At 43.7% G+C, this 25,190-nt stretch overlaps 2 protein-coding genes across 3 annotated transcripts in view; one reads left to right on the forward strand and one right to left on the reverse strand.

Annotated features, from left to right (window-relative positions):
* Window positions 1–23,489, reverse strand: Syt11 (synaptotagmin 11). Of its 2 annotated transcripts, none has more exons than XM_074047910.1 (4): window positions 23,197–23,489; window positions 15,559–16,385; window positions 3,935–4,055; window positions 1–3,274 (listed from the first exon to the last, which is right to left on the reverse strand). In XM_074047910.1, the coding sequence occupies exons 1-4, from the start codon at window positions 23,228–23,230 to the stop codon at window positions 2,964–2,966; spliced, it is 1,293 nt and encodes a 430-aa protein (XP_073904011.1). In that variant the 5' UTR covers window positions 23,231–23,489; the 3' UTR covers window positions 1–2,963. The 2 variants fall into 2 exon arrangements, with proteins under 2 accessions (XP_073904011.1, XP_020021745.2); XM_020166156.2 differs by having other exon boundaries at window positions 3,932–4,055; window positions 23,197–23,486.
* The window catches only part of LOC109688008 (GON-4-like protein), a 77,769-nt gene continuing 74,943 nt past the window's right edge, over window positions 22,365–25,190 (forward strand). Inside the window, exon 1 of the mRNA XM_020166150.2 lies at window positions 22,365–22,423. The gene's annotated coding sequence lies outside the window, so the exon portion shown is untranslated. The remainder of the gene's footprint in view (window positions 22,424–25,190) is intronic.

Here is a 25,190-nt window from a genome sequence, read left to right on the forward strand (position 1 = left end):
TTTGTGCCTATTTAATGTGAATCAGTCTTTATTTTGCACGTGTGGTGCGTTAACAAATTCAACATACAAGATAGCATTACATATTGTAGGTTAGCGTTACAGCGTTATGCAATTTCACACAATTCATGTTAGCTTTTTCAGTTTTTTTTTTTAATTTGACACGTTTATTTTATTTTGAGTTTCATTTTTACAAGAGAAGACACAAGGTAAAGAAAGACGACCACTTCGGAGAGGGATCAGAGTGAGGGCAATGTCACTGTCATGGCCATAGAAAAAGCCTTCCAAGAAAAGGGACTTGTATTTTCCCTCTCCTGAGCAAGCCACCCCTGTCCCACAAACCAGTTCTATCTGTTTTAATGCCTAGAGCACTGTCTATAACATGTGCGTGTTGGTTGTGCTCCACTGAGAAGAACTGAGAGAAGGAATAATTCATATGGGGCCTGTGGTTGTTACGAAAAGTTCTTGTCCCAGTGGAATCAAGATATCCACAGAGAAGGACTGGCTCTTGGAAAACCAGAAGTGACCGTTCCCTAACCTATTCCTGACCACCAGTGCCTTGTGCAAAAGCTAGGATGTGACTCTCTTGTCTTTCAACTGATTCTCAGTAAGAGACATTCTGCCTCCACCCTTATCAGTTAGCTCTGGAAAGAACAAATGTGAAAGCCAAAGTCAGCTAAGAAACTTTGGGACAGCAAGTCCAGTGCACAATGGATCAGGCCTGAGGTAGGAGGGAGGAATTCTGTACTGTCCATCTCTTTGCCTTTTTTTTTGGCAAAGACACTGAGGCAGCTCCTAGCCTACAAAACTACCAGTTCCTCTCCTGTCACCTCACCACCCACGGCTCCGCAGACCCAAAGAATGCAAGGAATAAAGCTACAAGGAGATGGGGAAGAGAGGAGTGGGGTGAGGCTGTTTTCCCAGACATAGGTCAGGAGGAGCTACAGAGGCACACACAGCAGGGCAAAGACCAGACTCCACCTGTTGCATTGTTTCTGGGAAGGAAGCAAAAGCAGGTTGCTCAGAGATTTCTGATCTTTAGACATTAAGGCGATGAAGAGGAACCAGTTAGATATTTTCTCCTAATGGGGCTTCAGAATGCTCCTGCCAGATTTACATCAAACCATCTCAAAATGCACTTTTAGAAAACAAAAATTATTTTCTTCAACGTATGATACAGTATTTACATTCCATGGGTTTTAGGACAGAGACTAGTGGTGTGATTCCAACTGATGGTGAGATAATGAGTCAGATTATGGGGGATAAAGGTTGACAGTGACAAGAGCAGAGAGTGGGCTCTGTACCCACACGGTACTGCTCTGCCTTGTCAAGAATCTGGGTTAAACAAAAGGATGGGAGGGAGCAGATTGGATTGAAATCCACAAGAGCTAAGGAAATACTAAAGGCAAAGTCATCACCTTCTCCATGGAGACTCAGCTTTTCCACCCCCTTCTCAGAAGCAAGTTAGAAAGTGAGGATCTTGTCTGGAGGTGGGCAGTTCAGTCTCAGCTAATCTTTTAGGTCCTGGATCAAGCTGTTGCTTATTTGATTGAGTTCCTCTTTAGACTGTCAGAAATATGTACTGCCTATTGTTACTGAAGTCTCCGCCATGGACAAAGTTCCCACACTGGAAAGGGAGGAAGGGGACCTGGATTCCAATTCCAGCACAGTGCTGACCCTGGCAACCTGTACTGCCCAGTGGCAGGAGGATTGAACTGTGGTTCCCCATCTCTTTGCCATGTGTGCAATCTGAAGTTACAAGAACTATGAGCTTTGTTTTAAGGAAAAGGGTTCTGAAAGCATTCAGGTTACTTTTTCTTGTTATTTTTGTTTTCTAAAGAGCCGTTATTGAGAAATTCAAGGAGGAAGAATCATTTCTAAGGGCCTTTTTCCTTTTGAAGCAAAGCTAACTTTGTTACAACATCTAAATTACTGGAGAAGATTCTAAAATTTCTCCATGGTCAGCATTTCTGGAAAAATCAAAGGTTAATGGAATCCTTTAAACCTCAGAGAATTTCCGACCCATCAACCAAGAAAAGGGTGTCACTTCTAGAGACAGTGGCACAGGGCGATGGCACTCGTGGCATTTCTCCTCTCCTGACCCTTCTTCCATCTGTAAACACTGAATGTGTTCATTGCTACTGTCTTACAGATGAATTTGAAGTCTTCAAACTCCTTCTAGAGAAGCCGTCTAGTTTGGAAAATCCAGGTTCTATCTGGTAATTCTGATGCATTCTATGCACTTCATTGGGTGCTTCCAGTTACTCATAGACTGCTCTTCCCCCTTTCCTAGCTGGAGGCTAACAGCAAAGATACCCCACCTCACAATGACTTTTCCCCTGCAAACCCTGCCTTCTTATCGAGACCCTTCTTTCTTGGCTTACAACAGACCTCTGGACCTTGAGCTCAGTCAAAGAGAAGAGATAGAAGAGGAAGAAAAGATGGGGATGATGACATCATGAGGTTTCACAAGAGCAAAAATTACTTCTGCAGAGATGGGAATGGGAGTAACTCTCCAGAGAAGCCCAATTTAAAAAAAAAAAAAAAAAAAAAAAGAGGCCAATTTCAGATAGTCAGCAAATACAATTCTGCACAAAACACAATTTTCATGAATTAAAATCTGCAACTTGATATTGTCAGTTAGGCTAATTTCTTCAGTTTGTATTAGACATGCAAGTATAAGGTTACATTGTTATATATAGACTTGTAGGGGTCTCTCCCTCTCTTTCCCCCCATTTTAAAAACAAAAGAATTTCTAGTGCCTTGCAAAGGAGAAAAAAATAAATCGTTATCGCTAAGAGCTGATCTGCAGCTGTGGCCGTGTGGGATGTTCTTTGTGGGATTTGTTTTGTACGAAAGTTTTCTTCTACAACTAAAATGAGGTTTTGAGTCCACTTCTCTGTCATCTCTCTCCCCGCCATGTCCTCCCCAACCTGGCCCTGGGGTTAGAGGCGAGAAGGTCAGGATTAGTACTCGCTCAGGCTGTGCCACTTGGCTACAGGCTTGCGGGGACTCTCGCAGACCTCTCTCCAGTGTTCAGCACCACTGGTTGTGACACTATGTGCCCCAAGGATCAGCCTCCCGACCACCTCATTCTTGGTGGTGCGATCGAAGTCGATGACAAGGAATTCAATGCTGATGTCAGGCAGGAGGTCAGTCGGGATGTCATAGATGAAAGACTCATTGAAGACTGGGTTCAAAGTGCACTTCTTTACGTGGGTTTTCTTCTTGGCAATGCGCTTTCTGCCGTAGTAGACGTTCACCTTGACATAAGGATCTGGGGCCCCCAGGAGAAAAAAAAAAGAGAGACAGGCCTATGACACAGCCCTCCTATACAATGGTGGTTTCATGCTGGGAAGGAAGGGACTGTCGTTGATATCTTTGACTACCACCCCCACGTGACCTTCAGTGATTACACAATGCAAGTATACTATCTGTGAGCCTGCCTGCCTGGACAAGGGGCCAAGGAAACCAAGCAGGAATGGAATAGAATAGTTTTCTGTCAGGTCTGAAGGAACCTCATGACACCGGGAATCATTTGCAAGGGCACAGGGACTAACAAACACTGCCTGCAGCATTTTTGAGAAGTCTTACCTGGCATGCATGTTATTTAGGATACCTAGCTAAATGTAAATACCTCATCTGCTCACACAAAGCACCCCCAATCCAGGGAAATCTGATAGACCTAGAAATCAGGAAGAAAATGTAGACAGAGAGAAGAACAAGTGAAAAGTGAAAGAGGCAAGGTCTTGAAATGGGGAGGTGTGTCTGGGCCACAGTCAAGGAGTGAAGGGTAATGCAGACAGTAAGAAATAGGTTGAGTCTGTAGCCATACCACCCTGAACGTGCCTGGTCTCGTCTGATCTCAGAAGCTAAGCAGGGTTGGGTCAGGTTAGTACTTTGATGGGGGACATAGGGTGAAGTAAATAGCTGCTACCTGAGAGACCGGTGATATCCATCTTCGGCAAGTGTCTGGCTTTGAGGACCACCACTGTCATTCTCTGTGCCACGGGCTGATATGACAGAGACACCTGGAGCTCCCCTCTGCTAATGCACTTCTGTAAGAGAGAAAGAACAGGTGAGAATACTGGTAGACTGAGCAAGGCATGGAACAGACCTGCAGCAAAAAGAGAGAGAGGAAAAACAAGTTTTGTATGCTGGGAAGCGGAAGACTTAGGTTTGAGTCTTAACTTTGTTACTTACTCATCTAATGTCCCTGGGCAAAGTCCTTGAAGTTTCTGGAGCCTGTCCCTCCATTCCATAAGGTGAAAACCACACCTGTTTTGCTTGCCTCAATGTGTGTATTTCCTCCCTGGCCCCTCACCTTTGTTTCTCCATTTTTAAATTTTGTTCTAGGCTCTCTTTTGAACTTGAAATAAAAACTAAAAGCAAATTGTGGAGTGGCTCAAGCAGTAAGAGTGGCTGTCTAGCAAGTATGAGGTCCTGAGTTCAAATCCCAGTACCACCAAAAAAAAGAAGGAGGAGGAGGAGAACCCTAAGTCTCTGGATACCTAGGGGAGAATAAGGTTAATGAGGCCAGCTTTGCTAGGAGAATCAGGGAGGGCTTTACCAGCTGACGTCTTGCTGAGCTGATGGAGGATAAGAAGCCATGAAGCAACAAGAAGAGAAAAAGTAATGTTAAGCAGAGCAACAGGGATGGCCTGGACAAAGGTTTTGAGACCTGAAGGAGTACACTGAATTTATTCAGAGAATGGTGAGAGGTGAGTATGTCTGCAGTTGAGGTGCTTGACAGGCAGGATGGGACAAGAAACTAGAAAATTGAGTGAGGCTAGGCTGAGGAGCTGTGGGTGCTCTAACAAAACAGCAATCTGCAGCACACAGGCCAGAGAATGCCTGTAAGTACAGGAGTTCTTCATAGATTGAGCAAAAACAGACTGAACCTATCACCAATCTCAACATCACATGACACAAGAATGACTTAGCATACACCTACAAAGTGCCAGACACTCTGCTAGAGGCCAGGGCTGAAAAAATGGACAATGGGGGAACCTTACTCTCAAGGAGCTGGTGGCTCACATCTGTAATCCTAGCTACTTGGGAGGATGCAATCAGGAGGATTGTGGTTCAAGTGCAGCCTAGTCAAATAGTTTGCAAGATCTCCATCTCCAAAACAACCAGAGGAAATGGATTGGAGGTTTGGCTTTAGCAGTAGAGCACCTGCTTTGTAAGCATGAAAGCCTGAGTTCAAATCCCAATTCCATAAAAAAAAAAAAAACAAAAAAGTTCCCAGACTAGACCATTACTTGCTCAGGCATGTTGGGGCAGGAAAGAGCAGCAAATAAGCTAGTTAGCTCATCAGTGGAAAACATGAAGTCGACCTCACAGTTTGTGCATTGGTTGGAGGTCGTAAGTCATCTCAAAGAATGAAACTGTGATAATACTTCACAGGGTTTAAAATTTTCTTTGAGCACTCAGTGGAGGCAGGAGGATCAAGTTTGAGGCCAGTCTGGACTATATAGAAAGACCGTCTTGAAAGAATTTTTTTCTTGAATCTAAATTTCATACCAGGAGCATATGAAAATGACTCTCATAGGCCACAGAATATGAGTTAAGTTTACACTTGGCCTTTAGCTGTTTTTGGGGTGTGGTACTTGGGTTTGAACTCATGCTGCCAGGCAGGTACTTTACCCCTTGAGCCAAGCCTGCAGCCCTTTTTGCTCTGGTTAATTTGGAGATAGGGTCTCACTTATTCCCCAGGCTGGTCTGGACCACAATCCTCCTATTTTATGCTTCACACCATAGCTGGGATGACAAGCACACACAACTATGCTCAACTTTTTTCTGTTGAGATGGGGTCTCATGACATTTTTTTGCTCAGGCTGGCCTGTAACTGTGATCCTCCCAATTCAGACTTCCAAATAGCTAGGATTACAGGCTTGAGCCACCACATCCGGTTGCCTTTAGCTTTTGAAATTGAGGTAGCAGAGGAACCATAGTTTAAACAAGATTTTTGGGCTGAAGGAGTGGCTCAAGTGGTAGAATGCCTGCCTAGCTAGTGTGAGGCCCTGAGTTCAAACCCTAGTACCACCAAAAAACAACAACAACAAAAAGAAAAACAAAACCACCTAATGCTAAAAGAGATTTTCATGGTTTTTCTCTGCTAGATTGAAGCCCCATGTTTTATCCTTTGTTCATAAGATACATACTGTCAGCTCTTGACTACCTGTGGGAAGTGCCAGTGGTCAGTTTAAAATCACAAGCTGGTTGCCCTTGTCAACCAGTATACTTTGGGACTGTTTTCTTTTACCATTTATCAGAATGTGATCAGAGAATATAAATTCACTCGACCAAATGGAAAGTAATCCCTCGTGAAAAAGAAAATCAAATGTCTTCCAAAACATTCAGAAGTGAGCTGTCTGATACAGTAGCCACTAGCTACACCTGTCAAGTTAAATTTTAATTTAAATTCATTAAAAATAAATGAAATTAAAATTTTAGTTCTTCACTCACACTAGCCTTATTTCAAATGTTCAATAGCAACCTGTGACTAGAAAGTACTATATAAGAGAGTGCAAATATACATTACTATCATCATTGGATAGCATCTATCTAAAATGAACTTTTGGCTGGGTGCAGTGGTACACAACTGTAATCCCAGCTCCTAGAAAGCTGAGGCAGGAGGATCCTTAGTTTGAGGCCAGTCTGGGTTACATACTGGCAAGACGGTCTCAAAACAAATAAACAACAACAACAAAAAACAATCAATACATACAAATAAAAAGAACTTTTGTAGTAGTTTGGCCACTGCTATCTACTTGAATGATTACTGAAATGTTAATTGGACTTAATGTCTATTTCTGGGGCACCCTTGGATACTGAGTATTTAAATATTAAATATGCAGTCTTTGAATGTAATTCTAACATTTGTTTTATTTTTGGTGAGACTGGGATTTGAACTCAGGGCTTCGTGCAAAACAGGTGATCTACCACTTGAGCCACACCTCCAGTCCATTTTGCTCTGGTTATTTTGAGATGGGGTTTGTGAATTTTCCTGAGCTGGTCTCAAACTGTGATCTTCCTGATCTTCTTTATTGGGACCTCAACTAGAGCCAGCTGACTGGAGCATAAGGGAGCTAGCACTGATCAGAGGTGACTAGGTTGCTTTCTTGAACAAAGGATTGGTTCTTGTTTTTTTTTTTTTTTTTTTTGGTGGAATGGGATAAAGTTTGGTAATTGTCCATTGGTCATGACAACAGTTTCAAAAGGTGTTTTTTCCTTCTTTTGTGCAAGCATTCTGACCTTGTACTTGGGCTAATAGGTGGCCAACTCTGTTTAGGAACTTCTGAATGATAGTTGATGTCATCATCTTGCATAAATGTCCTGGCCTTATGACAGGGCTAAGGGATTTTCAGTGTTTGAGCTGCCAACACAAGGGTGGGGTAGAATAAACACATAACTGCTCCAATAGGCTACAGGCTAAGATAATCCTGTGTTAAAGTCTTGGACAAAGCATTTCTCAAGTGATCAACATGTTTATATGCAGAGTGGAGTGGAGTCTGACTCAAAGGTTGAGACAGCAAAGGGGACAGACACAATACAAAGATAGAGATGTCAAGCCTTTTATCCCATTTTAGTCATAGATCAGATATTTTTTGGCTCTAAGAAAGAGTCAATGCTTTTAGCTAAAGTGGCCTGAAAGTTCCCACAAAGTAACGTAGACAACTGTTATCATAACCCACACAAAGGTGTTGTCTCTAGCAAGCTAGTGGGAACATAATAATGAATTGTTCAGTTAAAAATTAGTGATTTTTAAGTTAACTAAGAGCAAGTGGAACTAGACGGCTTGTTTAGGTTTTTCTTGGGCAATAATTCACCCTTGTCTTGGTTATTTATGTAAGCATCTCTAATTCCACTAAATTTTAGCTTGGTTTAGCACTAAGGGGCTCCTAGTCTGTAAACATTGTAAACTTGTGGTCTCATCTGTGTCTTATGACAAAGCTGTTGAAAACACGCTTTTAATAGGTAACAGGTTATGGGCTCAGAGTTTACCTTTTGTAACAGTAGTCCTTACCTATCTCAGGGGGGAAAAAACAAAGAGGTTGGGTGAGGAGGGGATTAAGAAAGAATAATAGAGGGAGTAAATTTGATTAAGGTATATTATTCCATGTAAGTAAATATCACAATAAAACTCTTTTGTAAAGCTAGCCTGTAATCCTAGCTACTTGGGAGGCTGGGATTGGCAGGATTGCAGTTCTAGCCAGCCTGGGCAAAAAGTTCTTGAGACTCCATCTCAACTAATAGCTAGGCAAGGTGGTATGTACCTGTCATCCCAGCTACAGTGGGAAGCCTGAAGTAGAAGGACAGCATTTTAGGAAAACCTGGGCAAAAAAGCAAGACCCTTCCTCCAAAATAACCAAAACAGGACTCAAGAGGCAGACTGCCTGCCTACCAAGTGCAAAGCTCTCTGTTCACATCCTAATACTGCCAAAAATCAAATCAAGCCAAACCAAAAAAGCCCTTTGTACAATAAATTTATGCTAGTAAAGAAACCAAAGAGGGCTTTTTTTTTTGTGTGTGTGGTGCTTGGGCTGAATCCAGGACCTCAATTTTATTCGTAAGAATAACATTGATTACAAGATTATAGTTTACAGCCAGGCATGGTGGGGCATGAATGTGATCCCAGCTACTCCAGAGGCTGAGGAGGGAGGATGACAAGAGTGAGCCCAGTTTGGGCAACATAAGGAAACCCTGCCTCCAAAAACCCAAAACCAAAACCAGACAAAGCTTATAGCTTAGGTTTCCTGGTGACTTGTTTAAAACTGTTTCCTAAATCATCCATTATGACTTTTTTTTTTAATTGTATTTTATTGTTGTGCTGGGTAGGTGTACATGGTGGAATTTACAAAGGTTCTTACAATATACCAACTATCTCATACTTGAACCATTATGACTTCATACAAAAGGTTTGTGATCCAAATTCCTGCGCTCCTTCTCTGGTTCCTTGGGAAAGTGATAACTTCTAGTTACCCTTGTAATTGTTCTCTTCCCTGTAATCACTCCTCAGGCAGCCATCCTCCCTCCTACCCCTCCTTCACTTTTGGGCACTTTCCTTGGGCAAAGTGCCCATCCCACTCAGCTTTCTCTTTGTGACGTCCATGTCTGCAGTCACAACACCACCCAAATGCCATTTCATCCTGCAGAGAAGACCAGTGTTTAATGCTGTCCCTTGGCTCCCCTCCCTTTCTGTTTCCACCCATTTCCCATTCCAAGCTCTACTGTAGATGACTTGCTTTTGAAAAGGGCCATTGAGGGCTGGGAGCAAGGCTCTGTTTCCCAGCCCCTGGGCCTGGTGAGACAAAGCCCCTGTCAGGGGGCGGCAAGCAGAAAGACAAGGGGAAGAAAGGGTTTTAGCCACGCCTGACAGAGCTTGTGCTCTTAGAGCAGTTCCTTCCCTCAGTGGGACTGAGGACCAGGAGCAGGGCCCTAAAGAACGCATTCAGATGAAAGACAGGCGAGGTAAGGCTAAGTCTGTTTCCTTATAATTAGCTGGGCATCCTCTTTCAGAGTGATTTTCTAGCCACAGAGAGCCAAGGGCTCTGAATAAATCTTTCTTGGGACCAGAAGTCCGGAGGGCCACCTCCACTCTAAATCACAACCAAGAGAAAACAAAAGAAACAAAACCTTAACACTAACCCACATCCCCTTTTTCCTCCCCCAATACACATATGTAACAACTCTTTATGTTCCTGGAAAATTGGCATTCCTATTTCTTTTTCTCATTTTAGTCCCAATGGCTAGACTGGATGACCTCTAAGGTCCCTGGTAAATCTGAGATTTTAGGAATCTTCTCATTCCCATGACCACTGTCCCAGGTCATCAAAATGATCTCAAGAAATTAGTGGCAATCTAACAACTCTGTATTATTCACTGTTGGTCATTTCTTTCCCACTGTGCCCTCTCTCCTGTAGCTCTCTCTGCACCATCTCCCTTCTCTTCTGTGGGAGATTTATTATGGGAATGTAATTTCACTTAATTATCATCTGAGTAAAATATTAGAAAACAAAGCTGTCACTTAAAAAATTAGTTCCAAAGTCCAACTCAGAGATGTTAGGCATTATTGTTGATCCTTTTGTGAAGAGGGTTATTTATTTATTATTGAGATAGCAGCGAGGGATATCTCAGGCTGATCTCGAACTCCTAGGCTCAAGTGATTCTCCTGCCTTACCCTCTCAAATATCTGGAAATACAGGTGCACATTACTGCACCTGGGTTCAGGTTAATTTTTGATGCTCCTTATATTTATTTTTTACAAGAGATAAAAGTGTGCTCCCAAAGGGACCCTATTACCCTATTACCTTTCATGATCCAGTCTACAGGGAGAATAAGGTCCAGAGAGGATAGCCATTTTACCCAGAATCAGGTAGTGAAACGGACAGTCAGAAATGATGACCAGTCCTGGGCTTCTTCTAATGAACCATGCTGCAATAATGGGGAGTGGGGGGGACAAGAGATGACTTTTCTGCTGCAGGCCATGAAATGCAGTTAGGGGTAGGGGACTGCCTATAGAAATATGTTTTGTTTTTTTTTTTTTGGCTATACTGGAGTTTGAACTCAGGGCCTTCTGATAGCTCTCCCACTCGAGCAATGCCTCTAGTCCTTTTTATTTTAAGGTGTTTTTCAGATAGGGTCTCACACTTTTTGTGTAGGTCTACCTTAGACCACAGTCCTCCTACTTATGCTTCTCATATAGCTGGGATTACAGACATGCACCACCAGCTTGTTCTTTGTGAGAGGTCTTAATGACCTTCTTGGGTTTTTTTTTTTTTTTTTGCCCAGGTTGGCCTCCAGCTGCAGTCCTCCTATCTCTGACTCCCAAGTAGCTGGGATTATTGCCATGAGCCACTGCACCCAGCCACAAATTTGATTTTTACCAGTCTCCACCCAGGAATCTCTGGAGGAAAATAATTTTGGTCCCATCTGTGTAAGGATGCCTTACACAGACCAGCAAAAAGCTCTCTAAAGGCAGTGTGGACTGTCCAGTGCAGTTTCTTCCCCAAGGGAAAACCCTGAAAGGGTAGACTCTTTGTTACAGTCAGGAGGACTTCAGGTAGCTATCTGGAGGTTACACTGCTAGGACTCTCAGAGATGAGTGACTAGGGAATGCCAGGCAGAGAGAGCACAGTCCTACCCACAGGCACTGGTAGGGGGAAAGGGCTTAGAAACCCTGGAGGCCCAGAAGGTCTGGTGCAGTGCTGTATGGGCTCTGCTGTCCTCTCTGGGGCCTCTACTAGGGGATTGTTGCTCAGGAGCCTAGCCATGGCGTATTCCTCATGAAAGGAGTTAATAAAGTGGAAAGAAACTTGGCTCTTACCAAGAGCCCCTGGCAGTTTAGCAAATGCCATTGTCTGAGTTTTCTGCCCAGTGCCCTGGATTTGAAGCGGTTTTGTTCCCAGCCCAAATCAGTCCTTTTCCTTGCCAGTCTCTTCCCAGCTGCAGCTTGGCACAGAGCCATCCTCCACCCCCAGCTTCGGGCTGCAAGTACATGAGCTCTCTCTGGGAGTCCAGCTGGTTGGTGGCTTTACCAGAGGGCTATGGGAAAAGTGTGTTGGAAAGGATCCTCCCGTGAGGAGAGAGACAAAGGCAGAGAGTGGGGTGGAGCACTGGAGCTGCTGGACAGGCAGTCAGGAAACAGGGAAGGAGGTGACAGAGCCTGAGAAAAAGAGGTGGTGTGGAGAGGAAAAGGCAGAAGAGATGAAACAAGCCACTTCCTCAGTTTCTGTCCATTTTTCTGACTCTAGTCTCAGAGGATGCAAAAGCCTGCAGTGTTGGGCTCTAGGGTGGCTTGTGGTATCTTGCTGTTGAACCAGTGCCAACTTTATGCTCTGACCAAATGCCTAATGTTCTTCAAAATTCTTATACTTCCTTGGCTCCTGTGAAGTGGATCAGAGTGTTCAGGTGGCAGTAGCAATTCCTTTGGGTGAGAATGGGCTGAATGCAGTGGGACAAGTGCCTATTATACAGCAGAGAAGAAAGAACACACACCCAGAGTGTGCTCCCTGCCAGCACATCTCTCAGCCTGGTGCAGTACCCTCTTCAGTGGGCAAGCCTTCCTGGAACTCACTGCACACTCCACCCCTGCTGATCTAGGAGCCCCTCTGTCCAATTCTGAGTGGGCGGCTTCCCCTCTGAGTCTGGAGTGGGCATGCAGGCAGGAAGACATCAAGAGACAGGATTGAACTTATAGATAGGGCTCTTTCTGGGAGATGTGCAGTTGTTTCTAGGGGCTTCCATCTCTTTTCTGATCCTCCTTCTCCACTGCTTCAAGCTTCCTTTATTTTCCTTTACTTTGTAAAAACAAAATATAAATATCTACAACCATAGATGCCTCCCAAGTATCAAACTTCATTAACATAGGCATACTAGTAATAATAGTAATGGTCACAGTTTTTTGTTTTGAGACAGGGTCTTGCTAAGGTGCCTAGACTGGCACTGAACTTGCAATCCTCCCATCTTCAGCCTCTTTTTTTCTTTTTTTTGGTGGGATTGGGGTTTGAACTCAGGGCTTTCAGCATGCAAAGCAGGTGGTGCTCTAGTGCTTAGGCTACACCTCCAGTCCATTTTGCTCTGGTTATTTTGGAGATGGGGGTCTCAATAAAAATTTTTCAGGGCTGGCCTCAAATTTTAATCCTCCCAATTTCAACCTCTCAAGTAGCTTGGATTATAGGCACGAACCACTAGTGACACTTCTGCCTTTTTTTTTTTAAGGTATTGGGGTTTAAACTCAGGGTTTTGTGCTTACTAGGTAGGCACTCTACCACTTAAGACACACCTCTACCCCCAGACCAGGTTCCAATCTTTTTTTTTTTTTGTGGCACTGGGATTTGAACTCAGGGCCTCACGCTTGCTAGGCAGGGGCTCTATCATTTGAGCCACTCTGCCAGCCCCCACTTCCACCTCTTGAATAGCTGGGACTACACATGTGCACCACCATGCTTAGCTCATAACAGTTATAACTTGTTGAAGGCTTACTATGTGCTAGGAACCAGTGAATTCATCCATCTTTATTTCTATAAGAAACTGAGACTTACAGAATCAAAAAAAGAAGACAAAAGAAGAACAAGAAGAAGAAACAAACAAACAGGCCAGGCAGCAGTGGCTCACCCTTGTAATCCTAGCTGTTCAGGAGGCAGACATCAGGAGGATCGTGGTTCAAAGCCTGCCCAGGCAAATAGTTTGTGAGACCCTATCTCGAAAAAAACCCAGCAAAAAAAGGATTGGTGGAGTGGCTTAAGGTATAGGCCCTGAATTCAAACCCCATACCACACACACACACACACAAGAGAAAAGGAAAAAGAAACAAAAAAGAAACTGAGACTTACAGAGGTTAAGCAGCTTGCTCAATGTAATTTAGTTGGTAAAATTTGGATTTATACTCAGTATGACTTCAAAATCCTTGTTATTAACCACTTCTGTTATACTCTGAAAAAGGAATAAAACTCTAAGTTTAAAATAGCAAGAAGCAGCTTGGCGTGATGATGCATGCCTATAATTCTAGCACTCAGGCAGCTGAGGCAGGAGAATTAAGAACTTGACATTAGCCTGGGCTACAGAGCAAGACCCTGTCTCAAAAACGAAACACAAGCCAGGTGCTAGTGGCTCATGCCTGTGATCCTAGTTACTCAGGAGGCAGAGATCAGGAGGATCAGATTTCGAAGTCAGCCTCAGGCAAATAGTTCACGAGAACCTACCTTGAAAATACCCAACACAAAATATGGCTGGTGGAGTGGCTCAAGTGTACAGCACCTGCCTAGCAAGCATGAGGTCCTGAGTTCAAATCCCAGTACTGAAGGAAAAAAAATAAATAGGAAAAAAAAAGAAAAAAAAGTATTAAGTAGTACCTTTGCCAGCATGGTGGATCCAGGTACCAGGTGGTTTTCTAAGGAGCATGGCATGGCTGCAGTGGCAGGTGCCCATCTGCAGAAGGCAGGCTTTGGGAGAGGGCTGTTGGCATGAAGGCCCTTGCCCACAGTGTGGGTGTGGGCTGAGCCAGTGCTTCCCAGGTTAGCTATGAGATACTGATTATGTTACTCGCTTTCCCGGCTTTGAGTGTCCTCCTTATTTTCATATTGAAAGATAATAATGTAACTACCTCATGGGTTTGGTGATCCAGTAAACAGTGGATGCCTACTGGTCCCAGGGACTGCAGTTTCTTATGTGGAATCTGGAGGTAGGGATGGGATGAGTTGTAAATGAATAAACCCTGGATAAACAGTTATGCTTATTATTATACCATTTTTGTGTTTTGGCGGTGGTACAGGGGTTTGAACTCGGGGCCTGTGCCTGCTGAGGAGGTGTTTTGCCACTTGAGCCACACCTCCAAGTAGTGCTTATTGTTATCAGCAAGCAAAACAAAGTGAAATAGTATACAGATGTCTTCGGGGACCATGGCAGTAATGCTAGAAAATGGAGGTGGGAGCTTCTGGTTTGGAAGAAGAGACTAGAAATTAGATCTGTTCGGCCAGGAAAAATAAATAGAACATCAAGAACTTCTTTCCTAGCCCCTACCACATTCTCTAATGGTAATTGCCAAAAATGTTCGTCTTTTGCCAATAAAATGAAAGCTCTTCAAAGGAACAATATGCCAGGCATATTGTCTGGTTTGACTTTTTTTTTTTTTTGGGCAGCACTGAGGTTTGAATTCAGGGTCTCATGTTCGCTAGACAGGAACTCTACCACTTGAGCCACTCAGTCCGCTGGTTTGATCCTCATAACCTTGTACAGAAAGTAACAGCATTCGATGAGGAATAGCAGCTTAGAGCAGTTAAGTCATTCATTCACTCATTGTCACCCAGTTCCAGAGCCCAGGTGCTTCCAGTAGCAGGCCTCTGCCTTCCCAGCCGTGGAAGAAATGAATGAACGAGTGGAGTGGGGTGAAGACACAATTCTTGTACTCTTGAAATTAACTCAAGAGCTGCTATTGGCCCAGTGGGGAGAGGAGAGAAGGAAGGGTGGAGGCTCTGATCCTTCTTCTAATGCAAACTGGAAAGAAGAAGAATGGAGAGAGGAGAGGCATTTGTGGCAAAGGTTTGGGCCTGGAAGGTGAAGAAATTAATTAAATTGCATTTGTAAAAATGCTTATAAAAAAGACATGTACATGATACTATTTACACTCCTAGATCTGGGTCGAGAAAAGGAAGTCAAGGGCTAATTTACTGAACTTTTTTTCTTTTTTACGGTTTCTCAACAATGAGAAATGAGTTCATCGTGGAGAATACAAATCCCTGTTATCATGGGGAGTCTAGAACTGGCAGTTCAGACTGTTCCAAGCAAGCTGGATATAGCATCAGAATGCCAACTACTAAGTAAAATTTTGTAAGTGACCTGCCTTTCTCTCTTTAGAAAGCTGCTTCTTGGAAGAACTAATCTGCAAGGCCCTCTGTTTTACTTTGACCACTGCTTATCTTTGATAGCCAAGAACTTGGCTAACATCTTTATTGTCTATCCTTGCCGCCCATCCCTCCCTTCTTCCCTTCCATTTCTTCCCTGATATCTGGCCTTCCCAATTTTACCATCTCTCCCCACCACAGTCTTCCTCCTTACCTGGATGTTCCTCTTGATGATGTCCCTGGTCAGCTGTACCTTGCCTGTGCTAGGGTCCACTCCAGCCAGTGGCACCATGACCTCCCCGATGACATCATCCCGAGAGAAGCGGTCAAAGCTGAGGACGAGGAAGTGTAGCACCAGGTCCTGCAGCTGGCTGTATGGGATGCCGTAGAAGGTGAAGGTCTCGTCGAACACAGGGTCCAGGGTCTTTCTCAGCACTCTGGTCTTTACCCGATGCCGCTTGTCAGGAAGGATGGTCATTTTGATGTAGGGGTCAGAGCCTTGGGTCTGGTCATCCATCACTGGCAGCCCATGGGCCTCTTGGATTGTCACCACCAGGGCCTTTTTTGGAAAGTTATAGTCCACTGAGAAGGTGAGGGACCCTAGCATGACGTCCTCTTCTGGAGATGAAGGAGAGGTGGTTTTGCTCTCCCCAGGGGTCAGGCTTGTAATGGGGCTCCTCAGTTCTTCCCCATAGTCCATTTTGATGGGTAATTGGTCTATACAAGATCCAGAGGTAGGCCCCCTGGGACCCTTGTCACGGCTCAGCAGGCCGGCCTCTGCTGCATCCACCAACAGGTTCCCGCGTCCACCTTCCCTCCCAGGGCCATCTTTATCTCTCCTCACTTTGATGATTTTCTTCTTGTTGCTGAGGGTCTCTGGGTAGATACTGATGCCTTTGAGCATGTGAATAAACTTGTATGGTGGGGTCTTGTGCTTTTTCTCTGCCTGCTGGTGGCAGCATGTCCAGACAAAGACAGTCACCGAAACACACACCACCAACACAGAGGCCCCAATGAGGCCAGCCACCACTGGTGACACATCTGAAGGCAGAGACCAGAGAGATATGTCAAGGCAGAGGTACTTCAACTCCTGACCAGAGCACCCCTGCTCAGTGTCTCTGCTGGAGCCCAGCTAATCGGCAACCTGGCCTTCACTGGGTTTTGTGGTAGCTCCCTTTCCCTTAGAGATGCCCCCACCCTCCCACCCCAACCAACCAATCAACCCACCCATGCCCTTTCCTTTCTGCCACACCTGGGTGACACATTTAGCTTCTTCACAAAGCCTTCTCTGAGGTTCCCCACCTGACTGGTTTCTTTCTTGACCCTCTTGAAGCACTTATAGAGTTGGTTTACTCAATATTGATTTGTGCTTCCTTTAAAGCTGCTCTGTAAGTGTTCTTAGGTCACCTTTTTGATCGGGAACCTGTTCACCTCAACTGTTACACAAGGGCATGAGCTGTGTCTGGTTTCAGGAGAACATTCCAGAGCGTCCTCACAGGGTTTATAAACAATGGGCTTATGCTGACTTGAATGACTTCCAATGTGGGGAAGGATGTGGAGTTGAGTTCTGATGACCTTGGCAGATGATCAAGGGTGACAAAAGTGGGTGAGTGATTAAAAGGAGAGCTCTGGGTCTACATAATTTTACAAAATATTGTAAAAATTTCAACTCCTAGGTATTTAAATACAAGTGTCATAAGTAGGAAGAAATGGATGTCGGAAAATATATTTTTTGCGAAAATGTCACCTTCTTTTTTTTTCTTTAGTGCTGGGGTTTGAACTCAGGGCCTACACCCTGAACCACTCCTCCAGCCCTTTTTTTTTTTTATGATTTTTTTTTTTTTTACATAGGGTCTCATGAACTATTTGCCTGGACTAACTTTGAGCCACGATCCTCCTGATCTCTGCCTCCTGAGTAGCTAGGATTACAGGCATGAGCTACCAGCACCTGGCTAAATATCCTTAGTTAGACCTTCCTTGACAACTCTCTCTCTCTCATTGGAAAGGATCCAACCCAGGGCCTAGAGCATACTAGGCAAGTATGATATCACTGAGCTGTATCCCAGTGCTGACTGTACCATTTAAAAGTGCAACTCTCACCATTTTCAACTCCTTCTCTTTCTAGCCCTGTTTAATTTTTCTTCACATACCTTGTCATTATCTCTCCCACAAACACATGAGCATGCGTATCCAAAAAAAACAACACATACATGTGTGCGAATAAATAAACAAGCTACCTATAATTTTTCTTCCTCCCTCCCTCCCTCCCTCCACTCCTTTCTTCGATAGAGTTTCACTATTTAGCCTGGGCTGCTTCAGCCTCCCAAGTGCTGAGATGACAGGCATGAGCTGCCGTGCTTGGCTTTGTAATTTCATTATTTGTTTTTAACGTCCCAAGAATGCAAGTCTCATACAGGGCTTTTTGTCTGTTTTATTTGTTGTATTTCCAGCACTTAAAACAGATAGCAGGTACTTAATACTATTTTTCAGATGAACCAATAACTAAAGAGAAATAGATCATTTCCTTTTCTCTTCCCCTAGTCTTGTCTTTTTTCATAGAAGTTGAGCCCTGCCTGGCAGGCACAGTGGTTCATTCTGTAATCCCAGCTATTTGGACAGTGAAGATTGGGAGGATCATGGGTTGAGACCAGTCTAGACAAAAAGTTATCAAGACCCCATCTCAACAAAAAAGCTGAAGTGTCATGTGTCTGTCATCCAGCTATGCAGAATGTATAGGTAGGAGGATCGAAGTCTGGGAGTGGCTGGGTCAAAAAAATGGCAAAACCATATCCAAAAAATAACTAAAATAAAAAAAAACTGAGATGAACTGGAGGTGTGGATCAAGAGGTAGAGTACCTGCTTTTCAAGTACCTGCATTGCAAGCTTGAAGCCCTAAATTCATCCCCAGTCTCACACACACACACACACACACACACACACACACACACACGGGGGAGGGGCTGAAAGCGTGGTTTAAGTGATAGACCACCTGCCTAGAAACTAGGAGGCTCTGAGTCCAAACTTCTAGACTACCAAAAAAAAAAAAAAAAAAAAAGTTACATAGCTATATAATTAGATTTGGCTTCCCCTGTTCCTCAAGTTCATTGACACCAAATTGGGTTTAGGTCTTAATGATCTGGAAAATGCCTATAGTTTTCAGGTGAAAACTGTATTTTTTAGGGGAAGACTTGGAAGTTAGGAAGAATTAAGGAAATAATGTGATTACACCATATTCCAGACTCTTCCTGAATCGTCCTTCCAGGCATCTGCACAGCATACCGCCTCACTTACAGGAGGCCTCTACTCAAGCCTCACCTTATCAGAGAAGCATTTCCTGTCAGCTCCAAGTGAGATAACAGCTTCATCTCCCTCCTCTTTTTCCCTCCATAGTGCTTATTTTGCTGACCTATATTTGTCTTTCCTTATTAGATAAGTTTAATAAGAAGAGTGATGTTGACTGTTTTGTTTAAAGCTGTATTGTTGGGCCCTAGAGTTATGTGGTACATAGTAAGTGTTAGTGAATTCAAAACAACCTCCACAGATTAGAAAAACACAATGAAGCCAATATGAGTACAAATATCAGGGATAAATGTAAACTTCTCTTTGGATTTAATCTATCTATAGGAAATACCTCACTTGATACATCTGGGCAAAAATGACTTAGTAATTTCTTGGACTAAAATTAGGCTAATTCCAGTTTGTACTATATGCATGATGTCCAGATTTCAAGAGATGTAGGTATAATTTCATCTGCACAGGACACAACACACATAGAACATTCTATATATACTGACAACAATAAAAATGGCTAATTTTTGTATGCATTTATTATATCCCTGAGAGGCATTTCGATAGGCTTCTTTGTTCTGAATCAAAGAACTCATTGAACAGGACCATTAATATCCTTACTTTACTAATTGAGGAGCTTGGGGACTCAGGTACTAGCAAATGGGAGTGATGGGATTTAAATTCTGGTCTGCCTGATGCCCAGAGTCCATACTCTACTTTATAAATAACCAGGATAGTTAAAAAAACAAAAAAACAAAAAAGAAGACAAGCCAATGCTGATGGCTCACACCTGTAATCCTAACTAGTTGGGAGACTGAGATCAGGAAGATCACAGTTTGAAGCTAGTCCAGGCTAATAGTTCGAGAGACCCTATCTTGAAAATACCCAACGTGAAACAGGGCTGGTGGAGTGGCTTGAGTAGTAGAGCACTTGCCCAGCAAGCATGAGGTCCTGAGTTCAAACCCCACTACTGCCAAAAAACAAAAGCAAAAAAAACCAAAAACAAGATAAGACCTGGAAACCATACCAAGTGAAGAAAGAAGAAACTGGAACTGAGACATTGAGGAACAATAATCATCTTCAATTATAATTATTTTATGCATTTTGATGGAAGAAAGTTTGATCAGATGTTACTTTGGAACACAGGCCCAACACTAATGTGCACAAGCTACAGGAAGACAGATTTTGATTCAATTAAAATAGTCAAATTATTAGTAGAAATGACTCAGATTTCTTCATGAGGCAGTGATTTTCTAATAGAAAAATTTTCACCAACTGGGTGTAATGGTAATGCCTGCACTTAGGAGGATCATGAGATCAAGGCCAATCTGAGCTGTGTGGCAAGAACCTGTCTCGAAAAGCCAAGGAAAAACAAAACAAAACAAAACAAAAAAATGAAAAGCCAAGGGATGTAGCACTTAACCTAGCATGGGTTTGATTCCCCAGCACAAAAAAAAAAAAAAAAGAAAATTCAAATACAAAGGTGGATCATGATTGGTTAGGCATATTCTGAAAGGGATTAATTCAACGGGATTGGACTAAATGTCTCTGAAATTCTTTCTACCTCAACATTTTATGGTTCTGTGAAAGTTGGGAACCAATAAGAAAAGAAATTTTATTTTAAAATAATATAGTTAAGAGTAAAACCATTATCAACAAAATAAATCAAGGTGACTCTGTTCATCCTGAAAATAATAATGTGCAGTTTCAAAATATGAAATGAAATTAGTGCTTTTAGGGAGAGGTTGCAAAAAATGGAGGCAGCCTTGAGGATAAGCCCCTTTAGTGCAGGCAGGCACCCCATCCTGCTCATCTTTGATTCCCTCTAAGTATCTGACATCTAATAGGAGTGCAGTAAATATTTGAGTAGATTCAGTTGTCAATCAGAATGGCTATAGTCTCAAGAAATGGCTAACTTCCAATCAGGGGTTTGCAAATTGCTTGCTGTTGTTTAGTGAAACTGAACATGGATTGTCTCTATGAGAAGAGCAAAGAAGGGAACTACTAAGCAAGGTATATTGACAAGAACCTGAAAAGGAAGTCTAAAGGCCAAGACTAGGAGATATCTACATGATTCTTGTGTGATCTTGAGGGAACACACAGCTTCTTACAATGCATCATCTTTTATTCTGAGAAAATGGAGGTAAGGTGGAAAAGAGAGAAGATGAAGGATTCTCACCCTTCAGGTGAAGGAAGAGAAACAGATGAATCCATTTGTGGATTATTCAGGTGCTTTCTCTCATCTTCTTTTCCATTTTTTGTCCTCTTTCTCATTCATTTCAGTATTTGTTTACTCTGTTCCCAACACCCAAGATAGTAAATCAGAGATGTTGAAATACTCTTTTAGTCCTTCAAGGTCATAGATAATTGAGTGTTGACTTGGTGTATCTACCAAGTACCAGAGGTTTTGAAAGGAAGTATTCTATGAGATGTGAACAACTCAGAAGAGGCAGTTCTTTGCAGAGGAAACCGTCTGGAAGGAACTAGAGATCTGCAGGACACGTATGGGTCTTCAGCCTCTGCTCAGACCTGATTATTTCCTTGCTTTGTTTCATGGTGCTGAGAATTGAACCCAGGGCCTTATTCCTGCCAGGCAAACACTCTACTGCCGAACCACCCACCCTTCTAGCCCCAGACTGACTATAAACACTTCCTTTCCTAAACATAGCCTTTCACTGTTAAGTCCACTAGTGTAATACAGTGGAATGAAAACAAACTTTGGCACCAGCCAGATATTGGTTTAAATCCTAGCACTACTGTTACTAGTTCATTTGAAATTCATTTGACTTTATCCAAGTTATTTTATCTCCCTGAGTCTCAATTTCCTCATCTGGTGACTATATGTAACAATACCTACACTGGAAGGTATTTGTTAGGATTCAATAGAATGTGGTCTATAAACAGCTGATATATTTTTTTCCCTTTTCCACCGGTATTCCCTCTAAAGAAAAACACTATGTTATGTTCTATAACATCTAATTTTCCACGGATTGTGGAATTGCAGTTAGAGACTCTATCTGTTGGAAAGAGGGCATAAGAAGAAAAAGAAAGAACAGGAAGAAAATCATGGGTTGGGCATATGATTACAAAAGGGACTTTAATTTGGAAAAGTTAGTATTCAAAGGATAGAGATGCAGAAAGTGAAATAGAAGAAAGAAATATAATCAAGACTCAGCCTGGGAGAATCAATGGGGACAAGTATTTCCTGGCTGTGAAGAGTTATTGTTTGAATACTTTCCCTGATCTTATGCTTTCTTCCTTATATTATGGGGATAGAGCACACTGGGTTGTGCTCATTTCCATAAACCTCTTAATTCGGGAGTGAAAAAAAGCCATTTTCTAGCTGGAATCGGATGTTCAAACCTTCTGGTTTGTCTGAGGGGCAGAACCCCTTAAGGGATATGAAGGTTCCTAAGTTGGCAGCAACTCTCAGTCACTTCTCCCAATCAAAACTGTAGTATAACAGAGGAAGAAGGAAGGTAATTTATTTATTTATGTGACCAGGAGGCACAGAATAAGAAGTTGCCCTCCTAGTACATTTTGGAGAAATTGTTAAAGAGGAAAAACTTGCTTCTCAAGCTTGTCTTTCCCACATTCCCATCTATTTTCCATTTCACTTTCTGCCCCAGGGAGTGCAAAACTGATCTTGGAACCCACAGGGCTGGGTCGGGGACCAGCCGCTCTGAAATGACGTAATGCTTTCTCTGGTACACAAAGCGGCCTCCCCCGGCTGGGCCTCTCTCGCCCCTCCCCCTCCGGCCTGGATCGCGCCCCCGCCAGCACCAGCGCGGGTGAGTCCCCCTTTTTGAAAAGCCGGCCCAGGGAAACAGGGAACAAAGGCCCCGGAAGGAGAGCCTAGGCGCTGCCAGAAGGCCCAGAAATAGACATCACGTCATCCCCCCAGCCAAGCGGAGCCAAGCGCCATTTGGTAGCATCAGAAGGACCCCACCATTACGATGCAGAATGGAGCTTGCAGGACTCACATTTCCTCCTAGCCCCAGCATCCAGCTGACCGGCTTAAGGAGTGGCTTCCTTTTTGCTCCCCACCCCCGCATCCTTCTTTCCCTAGAGGCCACCGCCTCCCCTGGCTGCCAGCCACACAGCCCATAGTGTTCAAGCTGCCATCTTGATGCCCCATCCCACCTGCCATCTCCCTCCCCCTTCCTCCCCCGCAACCCTTAGAAGTGGGAGGGGGAGGAAGGGGCACCGCCCTGCGTGCCCCAAGGGGGAGGGCTCGGCCTACCCCACCTCTCCTCCCCCAGAAGGAGGGGTTCACGTCCTCCGCACGCTCGCTGTTTCTCACCTCCAGCAGTGCTGACAGTGCACCATACAAGGTTTTAGCAACCTGCATTTCCCCACCCTCGGTGTCGCTTTGGCCTTGCCAACCTCTGCAGCCCACAGCTCAAGTTCAGACGCTGTCCACTGCCCACTACTCATCACCTCAGGCCAGATTCTAGCGAGGCTGGCACTTTGAGGGATCCCATCTGGGTTTCAATCCCTGCCCACTGCCCGGCTTTACAACGGTTCTGACCACCTCAAGCTTAGTTTGCCCGACTGTACTTACCAAAGCTAGGTCGAATATTGGTGATCTCAGCCATGTCGTAATCAGATGCTTTTGCTATAAATGCTTTTGCAATGGTCAGATAACTCTGGGAATCCCCGGTCAGAACCGAGGCTGCTGTAGAGCTCTAGATCAGGGGAGGGGGAAGGTATCTAGCGGACATCTGCTGCGACGGTCCGGTCCCTGGTTGCCAGCTGCGCCCTCCTCTTAAGATGCTCCAGGGATGCTCTGAGCTAAGGATGCAGGTGCAGTCAGACTGGTCCTGATGCGAGATAAGCTCCGCCTTTTTCCGAATGGCCCTCGGCAGGAAGACTCCGCCTTCGTCCGAAATGTTCCGGAAGGCAGGCTCTGCCCCTTTCCGGGAGGTCTTCGAGAGTAGACCCCTCCCACTGCCGAGTTTTCCCGAGGATGAGGCTCCGCCCACTAGCCCTCTGTGGGTCTGGAGAAGAAGTGTTAAGTAGAAACAGGTTTATTGGGAAACGCTTGTAGTCCCAGCATTGAGGAGGGCGAGGCAGGACAGCACGTTCAAGGACAGCTTGGGCCACATAGCGAGACTCCGTTTCCAAAAAACAGAAGTATAGGTAGATAATCATACCTGAGTCTGTAGATCCTGTGATTTTGGTTCCCTGGGTTTATATAGGAGCGGAATATTCTGGGTTCACAAGACTTAAGAGAAACAAATTTCTATATTGCCTTGATTTCAGTATTGTTTATCATTATTTTAATGCATTTCTGAGAACACTAAGGATAATTGTGAAAACTTTCTGAAACTTCAAAAAACTTTGATTAAAGACCAAATCTGTAGATGGTTGCACAACTCTGAAAATTTACTAAAAATCATCTAATTGGATGCATAAAGCAGACTGATTTTGTGGTGGGTAAACACAAAGCTGTTAAAAAAAAAGTAATGAAAAATGACAAGTTAATCCGGGTTGAATATTCCTCAAGTGCTTAGGAGTGCATAAGAAAGTAGGATGCGGAGGGGCAAACCAAAAGTTCTGTGTCTTCTTTAGGCCAAAAGGACACAAAGGAAACCCCCAACTTCTGGAGTCTTCCTTGGTATTTGGGAGAATTGGTGTGATTTAGGTTAGAGTCAGACTGCTGGCGGCTTTATACATGATTATATCAATTTTCACCCTTCATACTCTCATTCTGTTGGATTCTGTTTACAAACAAAAATCGTTTCAAATATTGAAGTATTTGTTGGTTCATTTGTAAAAGGAATGCATTTTTTCACTTTTGTCACTTTGCACTTGTAGAAAAGTGGAAAGAACATGGTTCTGGGAGTAACTTATTCAAAAAATAGGTATTGGAAAAAACAAAAAGCAGGCATTGGACTTGGAGGTGTGGCTCAAGAGGTAGAGCGCATGCTTTGCAAAGCCCTGATTTCAAACCGTCCACGGGGATCGGATGGGGGAGGACTTAAGTACTGAACATTGCCCATGCCGCAGGCACCTTTCCTGGTCACTGGGTCCATGCTTTAGGAGCTAGCGTTAAGATACCAGATACCTGATTCCCCTTGATGACTGGGTACTTTTGTGAAATCACCTACCCATCTGGACCAGAACTTTGTCCGATGCAAACTGGAAAGTGAAATAAAAATAGCCACTGTTGCCAGGCACCGGTGGCTCACTCCTGTAATCCTAGCTACTCAGGATGCAGACATCGGAAGGATCGAAGTTCGAAGCCAGTCTGGCAAATTGTTTGCGAGAACTTATCTCGGGAAAAACTCATCACAAAAAAGGGCTGGTGTAGTGGCTCAAGGTGTAGGCCCTGAGTCCAAATGCCAGTACAAAAAAAAAAAAAAAAAATCCGCGGTCTCCCAGGGTCTATTTTGGAGACCAAATCTTCTTCCTGAAATTTTATGAATTCTTCTTTTCTTCCTCTCGCGGGGAAGATGATTAGTTGTCAAACTAACCCACTGGATCTCAATCCCTCAGTTTGAATAGGAATTGCTCTATGGGCAGGCAAAGCGAGGTAGTGCCTTTAATTTTTCT

This window comes from Castor canadensis, chromosome 11 (assembly GCF_047511655.1).
Source record: "Castor canadensis chromosome 11, mCasCan1.hap1v2, whole genome shotgun sequence".
NCBI lineage: Eukaryota > Metazoa > Chordata > Mammalia > Rodentia > Castoridae > Castor > Castor canadensis.